The sequence below is a fragment of the Trachurus trachurus genome, assembly GCF_905171665.1.
Source record: "Trachurus trachurus genome assembly, chromosome: 7".
Classification (NCBI taxonomy): domain Eukaryota; kingdom Metazoa; phylum Chordata; class Actinopteri; order Carangiformes; family Carangidae; genus Trachurus; species Trachurus trachurus.
The window spans coordinates 13,291,214-13,317,414 of record NC_139901.1 but is presented as its reverse complement, the minus strand read 5'-3'; the positions used below and the strand labels follow the sequence as shown (position 1 = coordinate 13,317,414).

The 26,201-nt window shown below is 40.6% G+C and overlaps 1 protein-coding gene across 1 annotated transcript in view; it reads right to left on the bottom strand.

The window, feature by feature from the left end:
* Nucleotides 1–1,803: 1,803 nt before the first annotated feature.
* Nucleotides 1,804–26,201, bottom strand: part of ajap1 (adherens junctions associated protein 1) — a gene marked incomplete at both ends in the record, with an annotated part of 58,462 nt that continues 34,064 nt past the window's right edge. Inside the window, 3 exons of the mRNA XM_083974737.1 lie at nucleotides 1,804–1,876; nucleotides 4,176–4,418; nucleotides 4,527–4,614. Coding sequence (XP_083830863.1) covers nucleotides 1,804–1,876; nucleotides 4,176–4,418; nucleotides 4,527–4,614 — 404 coding nt within the window. The remainder of the gene's footprint in view (nucleotides 1,877–4,175; nucleotides 4,419–4,526; nucleotides 4,615–26,201) is intronic.

Here is a 26,201-nt window from a genome sequence, read left to right as displayed (position 1 = left end):
AGTGGTGAATCCCAGATGCTGCAGACCTCCACTGTTGGGGCTGTGGCAGACTCTACTGTGTAAAAAAATAGACCTAACTATTCTGTTTTTAAAATGGGACTTGTAGAAACAATGTTTTAAAATCAACTTTTCAATAAAGCATATACCGTTTCTATTTTTTGTTTTTTTTAACCCCCCACCCCCCACTCGTCTTTTCTTTTCTCTAATATAATAGTGCTTCATATAAATATCATTAAGACTCTTTTGCAACACATTTCTTAGAACTATTTCAAAACATATTCAAATACACTTGTAGCATTTTTTAACGTTCACATTTCTTAAAAAAAAAAAATCAAAACAAAACCAAAAAAAAGATAAGAAAAAAAAAAGAAAAGAAAGAATGCAGTTGGAGTCATTACAGGGTTAATATAGCGCTCTTTGTCCAGTCCATCAGTTGTAGTTGAAATGTCCTTCTATCCAGGTTGTGGCACATAGTGGCATTATTGGCACATTGTTCATAAATACAGTTCATCCTCCACCCGCAGCAGCTCCTTGGGTTCCTCTGTCACGTGTCCAGTGTTTGTTTCTAGTGACGACACAGTCTTCGTCCCTCACGTCCTGTAAATATACCTATATATAATCTATATCTAAATGACTGTACGTTTCCTGGAAATATGGAGTCGGCAGCGCGGCGGCTGCTCTGCTCATCATCTCTAGAAAAATAAATATCTTCACCAGTGTCCAAAGAGTGATCACACTACTTTACAAAAAGAAGCTGTTTTGTGTGTTTCTTGATTCCAACTGGATCCTGTGGAGATGCGGAAAAACAAAAACAAATACAAATCACAATTGTCCCTCATTGTGAAGAGGAAAACAATCACTGTAACACTGTTGGGATTTCTGAAAGCTAGCCTAGTTTCCACTGTTTTTTAGGAGGGGAGGGGAGGGAAAGGAGAAGGAGTGGTATCCAGCTCTGGCCTGAAAAACATGTGAACTGGTGCCTTTCTCAAGCCAGATGAAAGGCAGTAATGAGAATCAGTCATTCTGCTGTTACGTCCACATACTGTAAGCCTGAGAAATACATTATGTCTGTGCAGATAATAAGGAATCTTATGTCTTTTAAGACAACAGCACAGGGAGCTGGCTGTGGACTGACTGAGACTAATGTATGTCCAGACAATGGAGGGGCACTGTCCTCTCAGTACGCTACCTGCAGGCAATCTATTCCTTTTAAAATCTGGGTCAATAGCAGACGATACACCTCCCCCCGGGCTTCTAGCAACACTGTGGGACCAGAGCATGTGCTTAACTTTCACGCTTTGAATTTCAAATGCAGGCCGTTCTGGCATACATTAGCCGTGCATAGAAATGTGTCAGAAGTCAAGCGAAAGTGCTTCTATACTCTGAAATGTTCAAAACAATGTGCTGTTCATGTAAGAATGAGAGGGGCCGTATAAATATTAATGAGAATGTTTCAGATATGAGGAGTGAAATCATTAACTGTGAGCATATAGTTTATTAATACTGATACATAATTAGTCTCTTATCTCGATGACAGACCTCTGATAATGTGCTGGAGTGGATTTCTAAGCCCTTTTTCATGGCTGCACATGAGATAGAAAGGAGCGTAATCGTGTCACAAATAACAAACATATGCCAAGTTCCCGCTCTATTCCCAAAGTGGGGCAGCATCACCACAGGGATGGAGGTGGCCACAGCTCAGATGCCGATTTGCGATGGGGGACAAAGTGGCACAGTACCCACCAAAGTGTGATTTCAGGGAGTCTCCTCCACCCACAGGAAGTGAACAAGGCCTTCAGCTCGTCAACAAGAGATCTCGAACCATTTCTCTGACACGAAGGCCACAGGAATGAGTTGTCGTTCGGTGGGGGAGGGCCTGCACAGCAACACACAACACGTTAGAATACATGCAGTTTGATCTGAGACTTCTTAGACTGAAATAATCACACAATGATGCCTCCACTTCCTGTAGGGAGCTCCCTCCATCACTTCAAACCAATCGGATTGGACTGAGAATTATTGTTTCAAATCAAAGGAGAATGACAAGAAATGATAGTGAAATGATAGCTGTGTGTCATTCCCTGATCTCTCTCCCTACCTGTCTGTCCTATCCAATAAATCCTAAAATACCCAAAAAATAACCTAAAAATTACATCTTCAAAAATAAGTGTGAAGAAACAAAAACTCCCACCCCATGTCACGAAAATCATTGGTTGTAATTTAATTGTTTGTTAACACCCATATAAGTCAAACACTACCACCTTTTGTATCAACCACTTTCACAGAAGAACAACATAAACTATATTTAATGTCAAATAACCAAATGAATAAATAAAATAAAAATAAAATACATGAAAACACCTGGTGATTGTCACTCAAAATACGGACACTTTTTCTTTTTGGATTTCCCCCTCAAATTAGAACCTCCCTGAATAATTTTTTTTGAACATTTCTTGATGTAGGTTATCCGATTTTTGGCCTTGAACATTATTTGTTTGGCACAGACAATGTTCAAGGCCAAATATAATCTGTAAATTTGAATAATTTTGTCAAATTTTGACTAGTAATGGATCAGTGTGATCCTGATGGCCAGTCTTATGAATGACCCATATTGCAGAATAGATAGTGTATATAATGAACTTTGGACCCTACTCCGGATGGATTTTCCTGCTCTTCCTGTCACTCTCCTACAGCGTTTGGATACACAGAGCGAGTGAGACCACGGCGGCCCCTGCAGCGCCAGATGACTGTTGTTGTGATTCACTCAGACAGTAAACACTTTACCAAGTGTATTGTCACAAGTGGTAGTTTAACCCGACAACTGGTTGAGATTTCTGTATAAAACACACCTGCCCTGTGAGTGAAGAGGAACAAGAGGGACACAACTTCATCCTCACATGGAGACACAAATTCAACACTGAGCCTTCAGTCTTCAGCCTCTTCTGTGGTGGAGGCGGCACACTAACGTACAATTTTCTCAAATACGGATCTATCCTGCCGATACTGAGATGCTGTTTATACTGTAAAGACTTCACATCTATAAACTATATCATTACACAACAACCAAAATGACTGGTGGTTCGAGAATGCAGCGTTCAGGGAGCTCTGCACGGCATTAAACCCTCACACTGAAACTAATTCTAGTTCAATATCATGTGTATCATCTGTTTGCATTATCATCTTATTCATTGCTTTATAATTTCACGCTCAAATTATCAGAACATTTCTACCTTTTATTAAAAAAAATCATTAGGAAGAGCAGTCTACATTGATTTAATAACACAAACTGAATTGATGAGGAGCCTTTGTTCAATAACACTTGGGTCATTAGACTCTAATGACTTGATAATACCAGAAATGACTATATCAAAGGGCCTAGGTTTGGTTTCATCACTACTGCTGCTCCAAAACAAAGGACTTTAATTTTAATGAAAACTATACACAGCAACAGATCAAACATTAAAAGAAAGGGAACTTCTGGAAATCACATACATTATTTAAACTATATTTTTGTATTTTTTCATCCAGCATCTGGATGGATACACCAGAGTTGCAAAATGCTGTTGATCCACTGATACCATGAGTGCAGTTTAATCATTCAAGGTTTTTTTTTTTGGTTTTTTTTAAATCACAGTGGCTGCTGCTGGTAGGTTTACTACCTACTACACCTCCCCACTGGGGTCTCGAAGTTAATGCGATAATAAACATGTTCATCCAAATTCCTTTAATCAAATGATCTGTTATATTGACCTTTGAACCCTAGTTTAAATCAGTTGCTGGAACTGAATCAGCTGTAGTCTCAAGCTAAATCCTCTCATGGAGCTGTCATGTTGTTATTGGAGCAAAGTTTGTTCATGCCAAACACAGAAAGGCCTTTGAGGGTCACTGGACAATATTTGTCATAGGTTTTGGTTAATATATAGCCAAATAAAGTTAGATTTGCAAGTATCATTTACAACACTTGAAAAATATTCCGTCAAGGTTCATTTTGATCAAATAAAAAAGGTGCGACTAATTTGTGATTAATCACGATTTACTATGGACATGCATGGGATTAAGCGCAATTAAATATTTTAATTGATTAACAGCCCTGGTAGGAACAATGCCGTCCTCCCATATTGGCAGGGACATGTCCCAAACATCCTTCTGATGTATTCTTGTGTATGTCTGTGTACCTGTTTCCATTGTAAGCAGTCTTGTAGACAGGCGTCTGCTGGATCATCTCGTCGGTGTAGATGGGCACAGCCGTCCGGACACACTCGTGCGAGCACTGCAGGCTGTCGTTGTAGGCAGTGAAGATGTCCACCTTGCTGGGCACCCGGGCAGGGGTGAAGTCCGTCAGGTTTTGGCAGCTCTCTTCCTGCTGGTGGATCTTGCGCTGATGGCTATTGTGTCGACCATTTCCCGACTGTGCACAGCTACAAAAACACGCACCAAAGACAAGAAACAAACATAAAATCATACCTTGTACCTCTGACAGTCTGCAGAGATAACAATGAGAGGAAACGTAAAGGAATCTTTCCTACCAGTTTTTAAGGACGAGTGTTGTGATCAAGGCTGCGATAACCATAATGAGAGACACAGTGATTGTAATTATCTGGTGAACTGCCAAACCTGCACAGAGACAGAAACAAACACAGAAGCAGAGAGTTACAGTCGGGCCGTGGAGGAAAGGTTGTTCAGAGTCGCTGCACTTTTATTTCTGAATTCACCTCAGCTCACCAAGGTGTCACAGGCTGCTCATGCAGTTAAAAAGAACAGGATGACAACACGGAGCAGTTCTACTCTTCAGTAACTATTGATGACACTGCCGTGAAAAATTTAAGAGTCATATAAATTATTCCATTACAGTACAGCTGACTGTAATGGATAACTGAAACCAAGTCCAGGTTTTCTCAAAGTACTAAAACATATTTAACTTATTCTCATGTCATTAATAGAAGGAAGCAAAACACAAATTAATAAACTGTATGTTTATTATTGTGTCTGTCATTTATATGTCTGTTATGTCCACTAAACAACATTATAGACCTTCACATTGCTGAATGAATCGTGCACCAGACAATAAGAGTCAGTGTGGATTTTCTAATCTTCACCCACCTCAGTGTTCTCTGTGGCGTCTTTGTAGATTTTGCCCTGAGGCTTTTATTTTAACATTAGATGAGAGCAAACTATTTGATGTAGTGTATCAAATGAGGTATTTGATCAAGAGCTGAGGCTGACAGGAGGTCTGAGTGCTCCGAGGGGGGAGGCAGGTTGACAAAGGCACAAGATAACCAGAATAATCAAATCACATATCACACATATAATATCAGATAGTTGTGTGCATCAAACTCAATGAGACCAACCTATTGTGCAAAATTGTACACAAAAAAAATGAAAAAATAAAATATATTATTAAAAGGTGTAAAGGTGATGCAACACATCTTAAGAGCCTTATTTAAAGCTGCAGTAGGTGGGTTTTTGGCCCTGGAGGCAGTAGAACAATTCAGTTTTAATCCAACATTTGACACATATTATCATCTTAAATTTACCAGGAACAGAGAGCAAACAGTATTTATTTAGAATAGTTTCACCAGTGAACACTGAACTGAATGAAAGTCAAATATCCAGTCTCTTTCTTGGCCTGTTTCTGTCGCCAACAGCTCCTGAGAAAACTGTCAGCTGATAAATGCTCCACTATGTTCACCTGCTGGTTCCTAACTGTGTCTGTTGTCTGTCTGGTGCTGGGCAGGTAGAGCCACACAGCTGTCTGATGAATCTGGAAATATAAATGTTAGACTTTGATGGCCTGAAAACTCAAATAATTCACCCAAAGAAGCTGAAGCTCTCCATAAGGCAAAGATCGAAGCTGATGCTAATTCTCTAAATGCATGTCTGTTTTCACATCACATACTCATTCATTCACTGTAAATGTGTGAAATATTGAGTTGAGTGGCTTTAAATAGCCTTATTCTTGCCTGGAAATATTTGTATTCTCAATATTTCTATTCTAATGCAAAACTCAAAGTCTAAACTAAGTTAAACTGAACGACAATAAACAGTAAACAACTTCAGCCAGAGCCTCTCCACAGCTCACACCTACTGACTGTAAATATTCATGACACACTTTGGATCCATCTGCACTCGTCCACTCGCTCATGGAAATGATTCATTATTGACTTATTATTGGAAGGAATTTAAATCCAATCATCATGGTATCAAAACGAGACAGCAGGGACAGTGGTTGAGAAAATGATAGTAACTTGATTCTACAACACTGAATAATAATTAGAGGAGAAACGATTCCTCCTCCTCCTCCTCCTCCTCCTCCTCCTCCTCCTCCTCCTCCTCCTCCTCCTCCTCCTCCTCCTCCTCCTCCTCCTCCTCCTCCTCGTCTTCCTCCTCTGTAACAGTGAAAACCAATGTTTATACCATTCACTTTTGTCACATCTTTCAGGTACTGAGGCTTTGAAGCCTTGTTTCAGTCTTTTTCTTCTGTGCTGCATTTTAACCAGATTACCGATATGAATCTGGACCAAATGCTTTCTACTCCCCTTGTTCTGTATGAAATACAAAAGCATTGTTCTTAGTTGTTCTTAGTTAAACTCTTAAGACTCCAGTGTGTGCTGATCTCTTACTTTTTTGCCAGAGGATAGTAATCCACAAACAAAACTGTGCTGTACATGTCTAAATTGGGGATTAGTGCAAGTCTGTTGCGCTGCACAGTATGGTTAATGTGTGTGTGTTGTGTGTGTGGGTGAGTGATAGAGCATGAGAGAGACTAGGACACAATGACACACTGCAGCAGGTGACATGCTGCAGGAGGAGAAAAAAGGAAAAGCCGTCATGATGGAAATGCACACGTGGGCCTTATACATCTCACCCCTTCATCAGCCAGCTGCCGAGCTGCTGATCCAAGCCAATTTGTCTTGGGGAGGGCTCAGAAAGGAAGTGCTGCTCAGTCACTTTGGAGGAGCACACGGTCTCTGCCTTCCCGCCACCTCCTCCTGGATAATAAACTTCTGAGGCCAGGGCCGTGTGGGTCAAGCTTGGATTAATGATATCTTTGGCAGGCTCAGGGAAGCCTTACCCTACCAATGCAATCACAGATCCCCTCCAACCAGCCCACCCACCCACTGTCACCACGGCAAAGGCACATTAACTTATCTACAAGTCATTTGCATTTCTCTTATACTCCCCCACCCCGCTCTCCCCCGCCTCCCTCTCTCCTTCCTCTCCGGCTGACGTCAAGGCTGTTAAGTTGAAAGTGTTCAGTTATAAATTAACATCTGTCCGAGTTCAGCCATAATACAGCTCGCCCCTGACCTTGATCAATAGCTGAAGTCTCTGCTGAGAATTGTTTCATTTCACATTAATGTCAGTGTGGAAGTGGGAGATTTGGGAGTGGGGTGGGTGGCAATTGGTGGTGGTGGTGGTGGTGGTGGGGAGGGAGGGCCCGAGGGGCGGGCGGGGTGTGGAGGGCACTACCCAATCAGGAGATTTCAAAGCCAGAGCAGCACTTTCATCCTCTTACACCATGACTGATTAAATCACATTAGGAGAATTACTGTAGCTTGTGTTGAGTCCCTCCTCCACACAGACGATGCAAACAAGTTAAGATTATTGTGAGAAAATGACAAACAATGCACAACTTTCAACTACTGATCGTGAACGCACCATACTGTGAACCCACCTAGCCTATCCATGGCACATAACTTTACTGTTAAATTTAGTGTTCACTTAGCACAAACAGTTGGCCCAACCTCTTTTTTATGTTAAGTTTAAGCTACTTAGTTCAAGGCCAACTGACAACACACACTGTTCACTTAACATTTATTTTGTTAGTTTAATGAATGAACTACAAACACATTGTTAAAAATATATGACAAACAAAAACATGTAATTACAACAAGAGCTGCAGGGTTTTGATGAACACAAAACCTATGCGGTTTAAACATTAAAGCTTGCTTGATTCATGAGTTATTTTTACCAACTTATTATTTTCTAGAAGCATAAGAATGTATAATTTAATAAACAACATTTAATTAAAAGGTTGAGTGCAGTTTACATTTCTTATTTGTGCAACTTTAAAGCTTTTGAATTAGAAATAAAACTTATGTTATAATGTTTGCATAAATTCAACTCAAATATTTAATATTATGGCATTATATTGTTACACTAAATGGACCTCATGGATATTATGCACTATATATATTTTCATAGTTGTGAATTAGTGTTAAAATGAGTCCTCACTCACTTGGTTGCCTGCAATGAAATCATAGCATTCATGTTGAGTAACAGTGCAGCTCTTTAATGAAACAAATTAACCCAGGAACATGAGGTCCTGAAACAAAAACACCAACTTCAAGTCCATTATAACCTCATTCTCTGGGCAGTACGATTAAGGGTTAGGTGCGGATAATAGAGCAGATAATGACACGAGTGACAAATCTGAGTGCAGAGGCCAGTTCTATTTTCATCCACAACTGCCAGTTGGAGGGAGGGAAATTTGGCCTGGCTATCTAAAACTCATTGTATCCTGGCAGTCAGGTTGAAAAATCACCTTTGGCAGTCACCTTGCACTAGAGATACCCAGTTAGGTTTTGTTTGGTCAGTTCATGGCCAAACAAAAAGAGGCTGGGAGAGAGAGAGAGAGGAGGAAGGGATGGAAAGGGATACAGAGTGAATGGGGATGGCGAGCTCCTGACCTCTGTGGCGGTGGGATTAAAGCACCCATCAGAGCCTCCAGTGAGGAATAAATGAGATTTTTGGTCAAGACAGTCTAATGAGCATGTCAAAGAGAAGCAGAGCAGGTAGATAAAATCTCCTCCTGCCACCTGCTTTTAATAAAAGATTTAAAAACATTAAACGTGACGCAGGCAATGTTTGGTTCCTATCAATTCCTCCCTGTGGGATTTTATCTTTGTCTCATCACTTTAAACTTCGTATTTTTCATTATTCATTCTCATTAATATTATCATTCTTCAGAGGAAGCAGTGATACCATCCTTAACTTAATGCATCACAGCATGGTACCATGGATGGAAGTTAAACTACTGTTACAGTTCAATTTAGTCATTTAATTAGACAACTGTCCTTTTCTTAGTGGGAAATATATAAGTCTGTCTGAACCTGCTACAGATGGGGATATGCTGCTTTTCAGATTGTTTATAGCCAACCTTTTTTTCTAGTTGAGTAATTATGTGACAGACCAAACAAACGATTAACAAGTTAGTCTGCAACTAACTGGTATAGCGTGTTGAGTGGTGAAAACCTGGACAACGTTACAGCTATGTTTTTTCTGTTGTGCAGTTTGTTGACTTTTGAGTAAAGGGTGGGAACTGTGGAGCATGCAGAGCATGTACGAAGTCTATCCAACTGATTCAAACATTTACTTGGACTTTGACACTTCACACTTTGAAATCTGATTAACAATTTTCAGTCATATTAACATATTCCAGTTTTAGTTGGACTGAACATACTGAGTGTCTGGTCCAGGTACTCAATAGTCATCTAGAAGTCCCTGTAGAGTCATACAGTAGGTATGTCTCTCCCCCACACAGACGGGTGTGTTAGGTACTGTAGGTCACTAATATACTGTAATCACTGACCCCTCCTTGCACTGTTGCCTTCAGGAAGGAGGCTGCAGAGCATCTGTGCAAAGTCAGCCAGACTGAGCAACAGCTTCTTACCCCAAGCCACTGGGACTTTAATACCCTTCGGACAGAGCCCCTCCCCTCCTGCTGACACCACAGACAACACCAAACAACACCAACACCAAATTACACTAGTTTACTTAAACTAACTACACTAACCTTACTTAGAAAGACACCAGTTTCTAAGCTACTGCACAGTTATAGATACATAAAAAAATGTTCTGTGTTACTGACCTGATATCATCTCAACCAAAACTGAAACAATATCTCATACTATTTTCAAGTGTTTCCTTTGGATGTTACAATTAATTGATTTTGATTTTAGGCATTCACATAATCTCACCGTGAATAATTTACAGAACCAAACAGCAAACTCACAAAGTTAGTGAAGAGTCAGACGCTTTTCTCAAGTGTTGGTAGACAGACACACAAACAACTTAGAAGAAGAGCGAACGTTGGATGTCACGTTATGTTTGTAAGAAGATAAGAAGCAAACTGCGTGATAAAATGTTGTGTTTACTGTTCTGTTGCCCCCATGTGGCAATTAAATCCATAAGTGCAGCTCGGAGCTCAAATCTGAACCTTCCATGAAGAGACATGTGGATTATATTTGCAGCTCTGCACATTTCTTGAACTGTCAAGTGGTAAATACAGCTGTGTGTATGAAACACATTATGCTGCTGATGTATTTACTGCTGCTTCGTTCAGTCCTTCAGTGGTTAAAATCATCAGCTACCGCTGTGTACAGACCTCTTTACTAAAGCAGGGGTATATGAAACAAAATAAGTAGGTGGCTGCAGGTCGTTCCGTGTCTCTCACCAAAGGTGTTATTTTAGAGTTCTGTTTTTATGGCAGCAACAAAACCGATGAAGTGAAACTAAGAAAAAAAAAAGATTTTCACAATGTCCCGACAACATTTTTGCAGACTCAGCTGATCTAAAATCCAGAATATAAAATAAAATCCTCCCCCTCACCTAGAAAGCTCTTAATAGTCCCATAATATCCTAAAGAGCTCATAGCCTTTTATTACCCTACTAAAACACTGCACTCCCAAAATGGAGGCTTAGGCTACTCCTGGTTCCCATTGGGAGGTCGAGCCTCCAGCTCTCAGGCTCCTCTGCTGTGGAGCCGTCTCCTTGTTTGGGTCCAGGAGGCAGACGCTCTCTCTGTGTTTAAGCCCATACGACGTCTCAGTCTTTCCTTGAACCATTCCCCTAATTATGCTGCTATAGGCTTAAACTGCCGGGGGACTTCCCATGATGCACAGGGCTCCTCTCTCCTCCCCTCTCTCTCCATCTGCACTCATTCATATCCCATTAATGCATTTTACTAACTCGCCTCTTCTCTCCTCCGGAGCTGTACAGTTCAGAACTGTGACATAAGCCGGCTACAATTATTATTATTAGTCTCTTTATTATCATTATTAGTTTTCTCTCCCCTTCTTTCTCTCTCTCTCTTTCAACAAATACTCGAGAAATCATAATATCTGTTTGTTTGGCTATGGGGGGGCTGTTGGGTCATAATTTCAGCTCTATATAAAACACTGATGTCTAAAAAGCTTATCATTTCCATATAGTTCCTATACAAACACAAATGTGAGTTTCAATATTGAGCAGATTGTTCCGTTGCTTATTATTCCATCTGAAAATTAAATATCACACACTTTTAAACCATTCAAATGTCTGTTTTTGCACATTATTATGTCTATTAAAGGAGAAACCAAAACAAGAGACATAGCATGCTAATCTGACTGTAGCTAATATAGTATATGTCGCGCTTCCAAGACCTTCAACTTGGAGCTTTTCAGTTGGCTTGGCGAGTAAATCACTCTCTGTGCCGCCAAGTTGGGTTGTGAACTCTCTGCGATCATTACAACACGCTTGCTGAATTATTCACTCGTTTCAGCTTGACCTACATTTCGTTTTAAATCAATGAAAGTGACGTTGTATGACTCCAATCCGTCGGACCTTCCTTCAATGCAGCAACTCAGGCGCACACAACAATCAAATATTAATTTTCATAATCAAGTGTCTGTTTTTTTTTCTATTGCAATTTGTTGATGTAATGAAATTTAGAATAGCCTACTGAGTGACAGCCCTAACAGTTAGCAACACACTTGATACCAGGACCTTCAAGCAGCTAAATGGAATTTGGTTGTCATTAATTCTATCATCTACGCCTGTGCATTTTCTACTGTGGCATGTCACAATGGAAAAATCTGTGTATACAGTAGGCCTACAGAAAACTTGAATAACTGTCTCATAATAAAGCAACATCTGTCAGTACAGTGATATTTGATCATACTTAGAGGCAGCATCCGAGAATAAATAAATTTGCATTTCATGTTCTTGAGCCAAATGTCCTGTGAACATCCTGTTCAGATATGTTTTAAACTCTGCTATGATCCATATTTAGTTGTTTGTTGTTTTAATCTCTTCTGACTTCCTGATTGAGAAACCCGGATCAGGCCATAAGCCCCACCCACCACCTGCTGGATCCAGGTGACAGAGCAGAGAGTGTCAAGATAGATGAGGAAACATCAGAGAGACTAAGCCACGTTTTAACCTCACTCAGACCCAGACACAGAGGAGTTGTCTGTTCAGTCTGGAACCAGAGACTATCAGACGGGTCAGAGTGTTAGCACAGTTAGCATCGTTTATTTGTTAGCTTGTAACTGGCAGTGGCTGACACAGAGTTAGCCGGTTGTGCCAATGCTAACTCCTTCTCTCTCTCTGTCTTTTCTCTATACTGACATGGTTTCAGGTATAAATCATCCTGCCCGCCCCATCCCCACAGATTGACAGTAGGCTATTGGTCATACTGTCTGTAAACATCATGCGCCTTTATTGAATAACAAAGGAGAACATGTTGTTATGTGATGAGTTATATAATTTAGTAGCCAAAGACAGGGCATCCATGTACTGTAATGTTTGTTCACAGTTTTCGACCTTGTTTAATCCTGAATTGTCCATTTGCAATTTAGATGGTGAATCATGTGACATCTAACATTTGAGCTTCAGGCGCTTTGTGCTCTGAAAAAATGTAACAATGCCACAGAGAGGCAGAGCTGGAGTGATGACAGGGAAGAGAGAATGACTAATTTCTAAGCATGCTACTGTCAGTGGCACAAGTTTTTAGTTGCGTGTGTATGTGTGTGTGTGTGTGTGTTTACACTAGACCATCTGTATGTGGTGGGAAGCCCGATCACATTTCCGTTGCAAAGAACCATTTAGGGCTAATGGCGCCCACACCCACTCAGTGTCGGCTTAAAAGCTCGTGACAATGTGGGGAAGGCCCCTCGTTTGTGAAGCAGAGTTGCAGCTGACAAAGGTTGAGCCACTTCACTCCCACGCAGCACCAAGCACATTCGTACAGGCACATTCGATAACGCGCTAATAACACCACAAGGCCTCCTCCAAGATTGTCTCACAACCAGACACCTGAGCAGGACAGGTAGGTGGAAGACTCCTGTCGAAGGCGACCCGCTGATAGTTAGGAATTGCCAATTAACGCCGGTGTCAAAGTGTCAATCTGGGCTGATTTCCACTGAGTCACCCAGCAATCTAAAACACTTACTGAAGAAGAGGGTGCTGAGAGAGGGAGAGAGAGGAGAGAGGAGAGAAAAGAAAGAGAGGAGGGGAAAGTTGAAGAGGGAGAGATCAGAGACAATTACTCTACGCCTTTTCCCTCAATGTCAAAGGCATTGCTGCATAATTTAGTTGGGCTGGTTGGCAAATGGCAGAATGGGCAAATAAAAAAAGACAGAGGTGGAGCCCGGAGGATCCAGGAGGCTTCGTCTGTCTGAGGCAGGAACAGTGGGGAACAAACAAAAGCTTGTCCTGTTAACAACAGACAAATGGAAACGACTGCAATTTCTAGGTGGGTATAAAAATGGCCTCAGTACTAAAGGCAGCTTCAATCCACCATCCTCTTGTGTCCCTGACAGGTTGCTTTTTAAAGGCTCAGCTGAACAGTTTAGCAGATGAATAGGCTCTGAAACACATCATGTATGGAGGAACAGAGACACCACAGGAACAGTAATAAAGCGTTTCTTGAATCCACCAATAGCAAGTAAATATTCAAAAACAGATTTACAAAAGCAGCAAAAAACTCATTTAGAAATAGATTAATTAATTAATAAAGAAGCCTAACCCTGACCCTAACCCTGCTTTTGATTAGCATAGCCATTTAGATTTTCCATTTGCCGTTTCCGTGACACTCTGGACCCACAGTAACCTACCCCTGAAACCAGACCAATCCATGGGATGTAACAAGCCCTCAAACCACTCATAGGATATCGATAACATGTATTTACCAGCATTGAAGGTCCAAAGTGCCATGGAGTGGATAAATGGAGAAGCTTAATGGCTAAGCTAATCAATTCAATTAACTAAGAGCAACTGAAAAAAGGAAATATATATTTGGGCTGTCAATCAATCAATTGATGAAATATTTAATTGTGATTAATCACAATTAATCACACATTTTGAACATTTATGTGTTACCTTTAAAGGAATATTTCTGATAAAAGGCTGGATGTACTCCAGTGGTAACTTACTTCATACCGACAGTAACTGCAAAAAAACCCTGACCCATATGGTGGGACTTTGTAGCTACAGTTCCTGTTCAGAAGTTGTTGTTGGTTTTCATTATTTACATTATGTACATTAACATTATTTATTACTTGCATTACTGCAGCGCTTTCTAAATCATGGTTTAGATTGCAACTGCAAGCTGATTTACTTCTGGCAACTGATTCAAACTATGAATCAAAGGCCAGAACACATCCATTTCTTTTCTCTGTTTTTATAATAGATAGCCTAAATAAAAGTGGAGTTCGGTGGACTTTAAGTGCAGCAGTGTCATGAGTTTTGTGCATTCCTTCTAAATCCATATTTAATGCCACATTTCTAATAAGATATGAAATGCTTTATTACTTTTCCTGTGACATCCCTGGTCCTCCTTATTATTCATTGTTTTTGATCAGTCTCTGTCTCTGCTGTTAAGTGACAGTAAAACTGAAAACCTCTTCAAAGTTACAATAAATGAACTGATATGAGTTTGAAAATGGGGCCAGATTAAAATTCTGCCCTTTCGCTTCTGATTAACAGAACAATCTCTTGTACCCAAAACAGTGTCTCAGTCAACATCTGCACTGCTCTCGCTTTAGGCAGATGTGTCAAGCCATGAAGAAAGAGCTGAGCAGCAGAGAAACAGAAAGTGAAACGGCATCTGCTCGCTCTGGCCCTTTCATCTCCTCTTGGCTGAGTTTTCTGTAAATCAGGGAAAGAGGGTTTGACTCTGTACGCCTGTCACCAGGCATCAGCATTTAAGTCCAGATTTAACGCTCGAGAAAAGGAGATTCATTTTTACCCACTTTATTGAGAGTCAATACAGAGAGTAATGGCAAATTTATTGGATTGCCATGGTAACCGTTGGGAAAAGTGGTTTCTCTCTGTCTCTGTGTGTGTCTCTCTGGGCTGAAGAGGCTGTATTGTACGCCTCTACAGGGCTGGCACAGGTCAAAACGCTGCATTACAATGTTCACTGAGCTCGCTTCTTTAAAAATAGATCCCTGAGACACTTAACATACATTTTACATGTGCTCACTTTGCTCTGTGGTGGATGTCGACTTACTTATTTACTCCATTCATTTAACCCTCCAATTCCTTCACAAACTTCAAGCTGCGATGTGAATTGTTGCCAGACAGGTCTCTTTGTTTTAACTACCTGCTGGATGCCATTTTTTATTCTCAGCATCCACTAAATCATATCTGTTTCAGGACACCATGCCACGGATCTGTGCAGCATCACTGCGTCTTTGGTGCCTTTCCTCCATCGTAACATCTAACCCTGCCATCCTCCGACCGTCTAACGAGACCCGAGTCGTCAGCAGTGGCTTCACACACTCCAGTTTTAATCATCTCATACCCTTAATGAAGCTGACAGCTCCATCTGTGTAGTGTATAGTGGGGTTGCAGTTACTAGCTGCACAATCACCGGGAACAATCAGGGAGCATCTGGAGGCACCAGCAACAATCCCGTCCACCCCCACACCCTCCTCCTCTGACACCTCCTGTACTGTATGATGGCCAGGGAGCTGTGAGAGCAGTGTCAGCAACGCATCCACACAAACTCCAGTCCAAACTAAGTGAGATACGTACAAGATGAATTATCCTCTTCAGCCAGATGTTTATGGCTTCACAGCTGCAGCAGCTTCAGGTTGTTTATGGCTCTTGAAAGTCTATGGCTACAGCTATGTCCAGATAATCACAGACACATCCAACTGCAACTCATTAACCTTCAGTTGAGACTTACAGTACTTGTGGATGGCTGACACCGAGTAATTAGTGTGACTGCTGAAGCAGTCACACTATTGTTCTTCTGTTTGGCCATTTTCTTCCGCCTTTTTACGGTCTTCTTCTAGTCCTTCATACTTTGTGCTATTTCAATAATTAGTGTGACTGCTGAAGCAGTCACACTATTGTTCTTCTGTTTGGCCATTTTCTTCCGCCTTTTTACGGTCTTCTTCTAGTCCTTCATACTTTGTGCTATTTCAACAATTCATATATCAAAACGTGCAGCTTTTTTTGAACTTTATTGGCATTACTTTTCTCTTTTTAACTATTTATACTTTTTCAAATATTTAACTTTTTAGATGTTGACAGTGTGCAGATCATTAACAGACAACAGTCTTCTTGACAACTCCACTGTAGTGTAGGGGTTATGGTGGCCGCTTCCCAACCCTAAGGTCACTGGTTCGAATCCAAGGGAAGAACTCTTGTTATGTTATGTTGAATTCTGCTCTCCTCCCGCACCTTCAATTGGTCACAGGTGTTTGTTATCTCCTTGATTACTCATACCAGTTTGCAGCACATCATCACATTAGAATGAATGACAACAGTCTTGAAAGCAGTGTGCTCTCTGTAGCCGAGTGGCAGAGTAAAGGTTTAGTGATCATATGGTCATGGGTTCGATTCCTGCCTCAGTCATTTCACATCATTGCTTGACTTTTGATTCCAATTATTCAGCTGTCATTGGACAGTCTTTGATTCCTCATAGTATAAAGCTCATTGTAACTCAGGTTCTCTGTGGCCATATGGTTAGTGTGTTAGGTGTTGTGCTATTTCAACAATTCATATATCAAAACGTGCAGCTTTTTTTTTTAACTTTATCGGCATTACTTTTCTCTTTTTAACTATTTATACTTTTTAAAATATTTAACTTTTTCTGCCACGATTCCTTACTTTTTTCTTTATGCAGAAGCCAGTGATCCTCTTATCAAAGGTTTTCTTTACCCTTCACATACTGTCTCTGTCTGTAGCCTAGTGGTTAGCTTGCTGGTCTGGAGACCTGAAGGTTGCTGGTTCAAATCTTGCCTCAACAACAATTATAGTGAATTATTTTCCCAGTTGTCCTCTGTTGACTTCTGATAACTTGCTTCATGTTGAAACTGCTGCTCTCAGCCTGAAATTCACAGAAATTTTCATTCTAAGTCATTCAAGCTTGACTCTCAAGCTTTCTTGGTGTTAACTGTGTGTGCACCGTGGCCTAGAGGCAGAGTGGAAGTCTAATGACCATGAGGTTGTGGGTTTGATTCCAACCTTGGTAAAAGATTTGCATGGTGATCACTGCTTGCACTATTTGCTAATTCTGCAACAGCGTTCAGTTGCTATCAGCAGTCACACCATTTCCATTCTTGGAAATGCTTTTTCTAGTTCATATATCAAAACGTGCAGCTTTTTTTGAACTTTATCGGCATTACTTTTCTCTTTTTAACTATTTATACTTTTTCAAATATTTAACCTTTTCTGATTTTTTTCAGCTTTATAATGGGTGTGTATTGCGTCTAACGAGCAGAGCCAGAGTGGTACCAGAGTGGAGAGAGGCAAAAAAACATTCTAGAGTTTTTCTGGCTAAACTGTCAGCACGGCCACAAATTAAACTCTAGACAAATTATTTTCTCCAGTTTTGTAGCCACACTTGTCTTCTGGCTAAAATTCTGGTCAAAAATGCAAAGAGACTTAGATAATAATTTAAAATATTTTTTAAATGCAGCCAGGGAGCTCTCTGCTCTCATTCAGCCAGATGCATTTTTTTCACAGCAGCAGGAGAAGGAGCTCAACTTTGTAACTTGCTGTTAAGTGCTTTTTAATTCATTTTAATTCACCAAAAAATAGTCACAGGTCACAAAAAAGTCCTCTTCTTGCTTGGTGTGGCTCCACCGCCTTCAATTGGTTACAGGTGTTTGTTATCTCCTTGATTACTCATACCAGTTTGCAGCACATCATCACATTACAATGAATGACAACAGTCTTGAAAGCAGTGTGCTCTCTGTAGCCGAGTGGCAGAGTAAAGGTTTAGTGATCATATGGTCATGGGTTCGATTCCTGCCTCAGTCATTTCACATCATTGCTTGACTTTTGATTCCAATTATTCAGCTGTCATTGGACAGTCTTTGATTCCTCATAGTATAAAGCTCATTGTAACTCAGGTTCTCTGTGGCCATATGGTTAGTGTGTTAGGTGTTGTGCTATTTCAACAATTCATATATCAAAACGTGCAGCTTTTTTTTTTAACTTTATCGGCATTACTTTTCTCTTTTTAACTATTTATACTTTTTAAAATATTTAACTTTTTCTGCCACGATTCCTTACTTTTTTTTTTAAGCAGAAGCCAGTGATCCTCTTATCAAAGGTTTTCTTTACCCCTCACATACTGTTTCTGTCTGTAGCCTAGTGGTTAGCTCGCTGGTCTGGAGACCTGAAGGTTGCTGGTTCAAATCTTGCCTCAACAACAATTATAGTGAATTATTTTCCCAGTTGTCCTCTGTTGACTTCTGATAACTTGCTTCATGTTGAAACTGCTGCTCTCAGCCTGAAATTCACAGAAATTTTCATTCTAAGTCATTCAAGCTTGACTCTCAAGCTTTCTTGGTGTTAACTGTGTGTGCACCGTGGCCTAGAGGCAGAGTGGAAGTCTAATGACCATGAGATTGTGGGTTCGATTCCTACCTTGGTCAACCATTTGTATGGTCATCACTGCTTGCACTATTTTCACAAAAGTGTCCTCTACTTACTTGTTGTGGTTAATTTCTGCACTTTCCTTACTTTTTTTTTTAAGCATAACTTGCTTCATGTTGAAACTGCTGCTCTCAGCCTGAAATTCACAGACATTTTCATTCTAAGTCATTCAAGCTTGACTCTCAAGCTTTCTTGGTGTTGAGTGCAGCTCATCAACAGACAACAGTCTCTGCAACTGTGTGTGCACTGTGGCCTAGAGGAAGAGTGGAAGTCTATTAACCATGGGGTTGTGGGTTCGATTCCGACCTTGGTCAAACATTTGTATGGTGATCACTGCTTGCACTATTTGCTAATTCTGCAACAGCAGTCACACCATTTCCATTCTTGGAAATGCTTTTTCTAGTTCAAAATAATATGAGAAGTGGTATACTAATACTAAATTCAATTCAATTTTATTTCTCATCAGCCAAATCATAATATGTAATTATTTCAGTTGTCTATAAAAGTATTTTTGTCTCATGAAAGTTATTGTCTTCCTTGTAAAAGTGTCCGTCTTAAGGCAGCATCTGGTGCATTAATTTAAAGTTAATGTTATCGAGATAATGCAGTAGCAAACAGCTGTTTTCCATGTTATCGTGGAGCGGTAGCATCCACAACAGAAAACAAACTCACTCTGTCTGAGCCCCTCTGTTCTTTGTTCATTCTGGATGGCAGCGTGAGCATGTTTCATATATGTGAGATGTGTTTAAAAAGACGCAGGAACCATCTCTACTTGTGATGGCGAAGTTTCTTTTCCTCCCACCAGAAGCAGCCTCCATCGTCTCTTGTTAACATTTCCATGTTTCTCACATTCTGTGTTATAAACTGTTGGTATACAACATCTATTGCACGTCTGCCCGTCCTGAGTGAGGGATCTCTCCTCTGTTGCTCACCCTGAGGTTTCTCCAATTTTTCCCTGTGGAGCTGATACAAGTCTGACTTTTACTGTGATAGGACACCGTACTAGTTGCTGAACAGGTGCTGCATTTTATTTTCTTCTATGTGTACATGTAAATAATTGTTTTCATAAAGTAACTTAAAGGTAGGGTTGGAGATCCTGGAAAAACGGTTAGAGCAGGCCACACTTTGAAAACACACACTTCTAAAGTCCAAGCCCCTTTCCCCAGACTTCTCTCTGAAGCCACGCCTCCAGAGTCATTCAGGCTCATTCACGTGAAAGAAAACACCTAAAATCATAATAAACCACCCAGCATCCAGCTTAGAGCTACATTGCCACCTATACCAGACTTCAGTGTGGTATATTGAATCACTGGTGTTGTCTTTTCCGCGGTCTCAACTCGTTGAAGACTCTGATCGCACACGTGATTAGTACGGTAACGGTACGTGCAGAGGGGGTAGAGAGGGCGAGAGACGGCAGCTTGATGGACACATCACGATCCAATTGACTTTAACGTCGCGTTCGCGATGAATGGATGCTGTTTTTACAGGATTGTCCGTCCCACAGGTGACTGACTTTTTTCATTTTTTGAAGAAGCATTTAATTAATTGGTTGCAATCACAGTGTAAAGAGGATTTAAAACAGTTTGTAAAAAATGCTCCAGAGTAGAATCTCCAACCCTACCTTTAACTTCTTTATTCTGGGGAAGACACTGGATTTTCCACAATATGAGTTTCTCCTCTTGTCGTTCTGCACTTTCACTGTCAACAGTGAGTGGGAGGTAAAACACTGAGCTCACAGTCAACAGATGCCTCAGCTGTAATGTTCTTTCTCTCTGTCACTGTGTACCTGGTTTCCAACCAAACCAAACTGCTCTGCACAAAGTCACAGTGCATGAGTAGTAACTGCACCTTCGTCAACCAGTCAAGTCACAGTTTACATACTTATTGTCCACAGGCACACGTCATATATTTAATGAATGCTCTGGAGAATTTTTGTCACCAGTTCATTATCCGACCAAATATGTTACTTATGGTCACAGTCTCCCCTTCTGTTCCTGAGGTATGACAATGACGAATGACCCAAAATGTTACATTGTTATATCACAGTAAAGCTGACCATCTCACATCATTGTTTTATCTTGTCCAACATTAGTGTAAAATTCTGAATAATAAGTACATGAATTCAAACATTATAGCCTAAAACATGGGCTTTGTAGGTCACAGTAACTGTGACCTTTGACCTCAAAATTTTAATCATTTTCATCTTTGATTCAAAGTGAATGTGAACAGACAGACAGAAAACGTGAAGCCCCCGGCTGTGGCATCAAAAACTAATGAGACAGGGCAAAGCAGGCAAAGTCGATCATTAGTGCACCACATTGTTATCTAAGTGGATCTTACCTAGGTTATTTTGACTGTTCTGCTTAATGTAATTGTAATGTCCACTACAGCTTTTCATAATTTTTCTGTGTAATTGTATGTATAATGTGACATTTACTGTGATAAATGTGTAGTAGCAGTTTTTGTAGATTTTTTCCCTCATATTTTCTTACTCATGCTCACTGTTGTAAACAAAACAATGTAAGTGACACCTGAAGTCAAATCACATGTCAGAGTTTCCATTTAAACTAAAGATCAGCTGTTGTCGTGTCTGCCAGAGAAATAGTGCAGTTTATCTGCTGAAGAGTAGAAAGTAAGTGACCTGAATAAATGGACAGTGACACAGTGAAAACACTGAATCACAGCCGTGATGATGAAACCGCCTGACGATCAGCTCTGGTCTGTCTCTACACCGGCCGGTGTCACTCACACGGTGAGATCATGAATACGATGAATGAATAAGTGAGCGAGAGCGTCTGGTAAGAAAAATGGGCGATTTAATGAGGAGACTCAGAACGATGAAATTCTGATGATAAAGTGTATGTTTTTGAGTGTGTGTGCGTGTGTTTACTGCGCTGCGAGAACATCTGCCTTAATGTGAGGAGACATTTCATTTTAGCAGCCTGGGAACTTTGACAACTTTTCTATTGTGCTCTGAAGCTTGCATTTTTACGTTTCTTTTCTATCTTGGTGGTGAAAGAGGAGCAACAGGCCATCAGAGCTCATCATCTGATCTATTCATGATGATACTGGATCAGAGTCAAGCTGGAACCTTGAAGATTCACAATATGCTTCACCATCTATGGCTACAGTAGAGATGGAGAGATATTTTGGAAATATTTCCTCTCCATCGTATGTGTCCTCACACTGAACACCACTCATATCCTTGTTCGGCAGTAATGTTTGACACACACACACATGCAGTGAGAAGATTAAGGTTGTGATATGCCATACTGTATGGGCCTGAGTTAATGGACAGTAATGATCTGCGTTTGTGCAGATTGCCTCGAGTATTTTTGAGTCACAGTGAATTTGTTTGTGCAGGGATGAAAACACAATGATCTCATCATGTCACTGAGGGCCCAACTCTGACCTGCTGTGGCTGAAGAACGTAGATCAAATCTGCCGTTTTGCATGAATTTACCTTGAAAACAACTCTGTCTCGTAACGTTCTGTTATAGCGTGGTGAATGTGCAGGTCACAACTTGTCCACAAGAGAGTTTTGGAGTTGTTGGATTGTGTATTTGATGAGTTTGATGAGGGAAACCAAGAAATCCCATTAGCCTCCAATAGCTCTGAGCAGCTCGCGGCTCGACTCCTCCATTCTAAAAATAGCTTGCACCGATAATTAAAGGTAATGAACCTACTCCTAAAACTATAGGGATTATTGCAATGAGCCAATTTGCCAAAATATTGAACTATCCCTTTAATGTATCTGCTTGAGGGATAGATGTTTTTAATTTTCATTTTTGATTTTCCTTTATTTTTTTAAATTTAGTCAAAGTGAGAAAGAGACACATGGAGCCTGATGCCACAGGCCTGAACAGGATGGATGAAACAAACATCTGAATATTTTATCAGCTGATAATTGGTTTAATTATTTATCAGATACTTATTAATTTTCTTGTCAGCAGTCGATTCAGCTGAGGAAACAACTTTAGGACATTAATTTGGGTTTTGGTGACCAATGATCTGAATCCACATGCAGTAAAGACAATAACACATCTCACTTACAGTCACAGGTTTAATGTTGTATTTAAAGCGACTACAAAAAAAATGTAACTGGATATGCAAAAGTCTCTTGTTCCTGCTGATGTCTCTGTATGACCTATAACAGCAAATGAGACCATCGGTGGTAAGATAAGCTATCTCTAAATACAAATAGTGTACAGTAACTCTTTACCTTCGGAAGGCAGTGGTCAGGTTGGTCCGCTGGACGAAACGATTTACGGCACGTGCAAGCCAGACAAGCGTCTTAACGACAATACGCGCTAGAGCTCATGGGAAATGCAGTCTTCATTCCGGCAAAACACTACCACTTTTTCCACTGGGGTCGCCATAATCAACACAAAATGAAAGTTATTTTACTTTGTTTGTGCTTTAATTGAGACACCTGTCATCTCCACATCAGCAGTGAGTGTGGTCGACGTCAGGGTGGCTGGCTCATCTCTCCCTCAGGTGCACTCCAACATGACTGGATCACACAAACATGTTGTGACACAGACACACACTGATACTCTGATTACTGGAATAATTAAACAGAGAGGAAATGAGACAGCAGGTGATTTGGTTATTTGCTGGTGAACATGATCAGTGGTGTGAAGCTCAATAACTTTGTTACACTAATCACAGAGCGCATGGCTTCATAATCACGACACAAAATATGATTTAAATTTACACCTGATTTTGCTGTTTTTATCAACCCAGAGTAGTTCAATCGAAATAACAATAATGGTAAAATATAAGTTTTGTTTCAATTTTTCTTTTGATTCTTGTCATTGTCATAGGGTCCTCTTAAAATCTATGGTTAGAAATCATCTTCATGCTCTACTGCAGCAGTGAAACCAGAATCAGAACTGACAGAGTGACGAAATCTGTGTTGCGAGATGTTGTGATACTTAGCTGCTGATAGAGAGACAGGCCTCTAATAAGTTTATCCTTATTTATCTGAACATTGTCGTTTTAATGTCAGAATGTTTTGGAGGATCTTGGAAATGGCTGCAACAGACAAACACACCTGAAACACACACATACCTTTGCAATCAGGCAATCAGGTACTGAGCATGTGCGAGCCAGGGTAAACAGCAAGTACAGTAGACTGTCTTTTCTATGAAAACTGAGAAAAATGGGGAGTAGTAAAGAGCCGCAGCGTAAAATTACAGAATTCAACTGAACAACAGCTGCAGAAAAGACAACAGGGTCAGTGACATTTTGATTTCATTAATGTTAGTCAGCTGATCGGAGCCCATGCGTCTTTGGGCATCTACATCATCGTTTCGAAAGTTCTCTCTTTACACCACAACCTCTAAGTTTTCAAACAAGCACAGTGTGATTGTAGCATTTGCCTTCATGTTCTACTACCGTCACTGCTTTATATTTGGCTGCTCAAAGCAGACGACGTCATTATTGCCACAAAAAGAAGCTGATCTTATGCCAGTCTCCTGAGACCTGAGGTTCAGCCTGTGAGTGCCTGTGAGTTGTGAGTGTGAGCCTGGAGGCTGACAGCATGCAACAATGGAAAGAAAGCCATGTACAGTAGCCACCAAACAGCTTGGTGCCAGATGCACTAAATGTATATCCAACATGGTGCGTATGCACAAAAGCAAACATACATAATGCAAATGGCAGTTCTGTATTTTCGCTGTAATATGTCTCAATTATCCCAGCATTGTGTTCATGTGCAGCAGCCTGGGTGGTCCACCTCAGAACAGAGCCAACACAGACCCCTGTGCTCATCACTGACTTATTTTCTTAGGAATTTGGACGTCAACTTGTTTGGCTGCTATGATTAAAACTGTAAAAGGAGGTTTCATGAAATTTTTAATATGCACGTCTGCTGAGACCAAACATGCTGCAATGATGTCCTGAGGAACCAAATAATACTTCTGTTTGATCCAACTGACACGTAGCCACTTGCAACTTACAAGGATTTAAAACAGAGTTAAAGACTGTAGCTCAGACTGCAATGTAACTACTGACTCAAACTTTATTGTTAAAGGGGAATTGCTGTTTTTTACAATCTTTCTAGCATAAAATACGATCATTTACTCACCCAGATAATTTTGGTGTCATTACAAGTCCTTCCGACGAAATTAGATCCAGCCGATATAATGCAGAAGAATGCAGCCTCTAAATAACACATTATCTGCCGCAAAACTCATTCATTTCACCAATATTTTGTTACAATACGCTAGTGCTATTCCCATCAGAGTCTGGAGTTACCTGTTATAAACATCCTAGGTCTGTAGGTTGACCTACTAACCTCTGACCTGAATGATGTCATCTCTGAGCGCTGCGCAGCTTGTTTACCTGAAAGTTGCTACTGTACCGAAGTGGAATCATTATTATCAGAATGAGCCGTGCAGCGCTCAGAGGTGATATCATCCAGGTCAGAGGATAGGTCAACCTACAGACCCCGGATGTTGATAACAGGTAACGCCAGACTCAGGGGGGAATAGCACTAGCGTATCATAACAAAATATTGGTGAAAAGAATGAGTTTGCGGCAGATAATGTGTTATTTAGAGGCTGCATTCTGCTGCCCCGTATACTCGCATTATATGGATATACGCGGCTCTCGGCTGGATCTAATTTCGTCGGAGCGACTTGTAATGACACCATAGTTATCTGGGTGAGTAAATGATCATATTTTATGCTAGAAATAAAAAAAACGGCAATTCCCCTTTAACTGTAGCCATCATAGCCCTGCTTTACGGCCGGCTTAGAGGCTTGGTCACCCGCTGAGCAGGGCTCTGCTGGCCACATATCCACAGGCGAGGAGCTGAGTTTGAAGTGTAAAAAGCTGCTACTTTCAAATTTTGTGACGTTAGGACGCTATCAGAAAATGCTCTGAAGGCTTGGCCGGCCCATTTATTATCGGTGGTTTACGTGGCTGCTGGACGTGCCTCCAATACTGTTTTTTCCTTGCATAGTAAAAAAAACACATACAGACCTTTTGTTTTTGTTTGTAAAACCTCTCCTAAACTTCCCTGTCAGGGACAAAGTAGCTATTATTTTGAATAGAACAGAAACTAGAAATAAATTACAGGACAAATGCCAAATAGTTGAAGAGAGGCTTTAACTGTTAAACTGACGTGAGCTTGGATTATAGGCTAATAACATCACTCTGATTAAGACAATCACTTTAAGTTTCCCCCAGTTTGAGTTTGCATTAATCAGACTTGAGACCAAAGGTAATTTATCTATAAACATCCTCAAAGACAAGGCAGCAGAGACAAGAGTCAGAGACAAAGTAAAGCACCTCTCCTTCAGTAATAGTTTCATTTCATCAGCAATTCAGCGCTGTACCGTCACCGTGGTAATTGCATCTCGCCTGGGGGCCAATATGAGACAGACACGGGTTAATATGTTGTGAAGGCAAAGGAAAGTTTTGTGCAGCAGTTAAGCAGCATGGCTTTGCTTTGAGAAGTGATTCTGTTCCTCTGCCCTGATGGGACCCAGTCTGCTTATTGATATAACTATGTGCATCCAGTCGGAAAAATC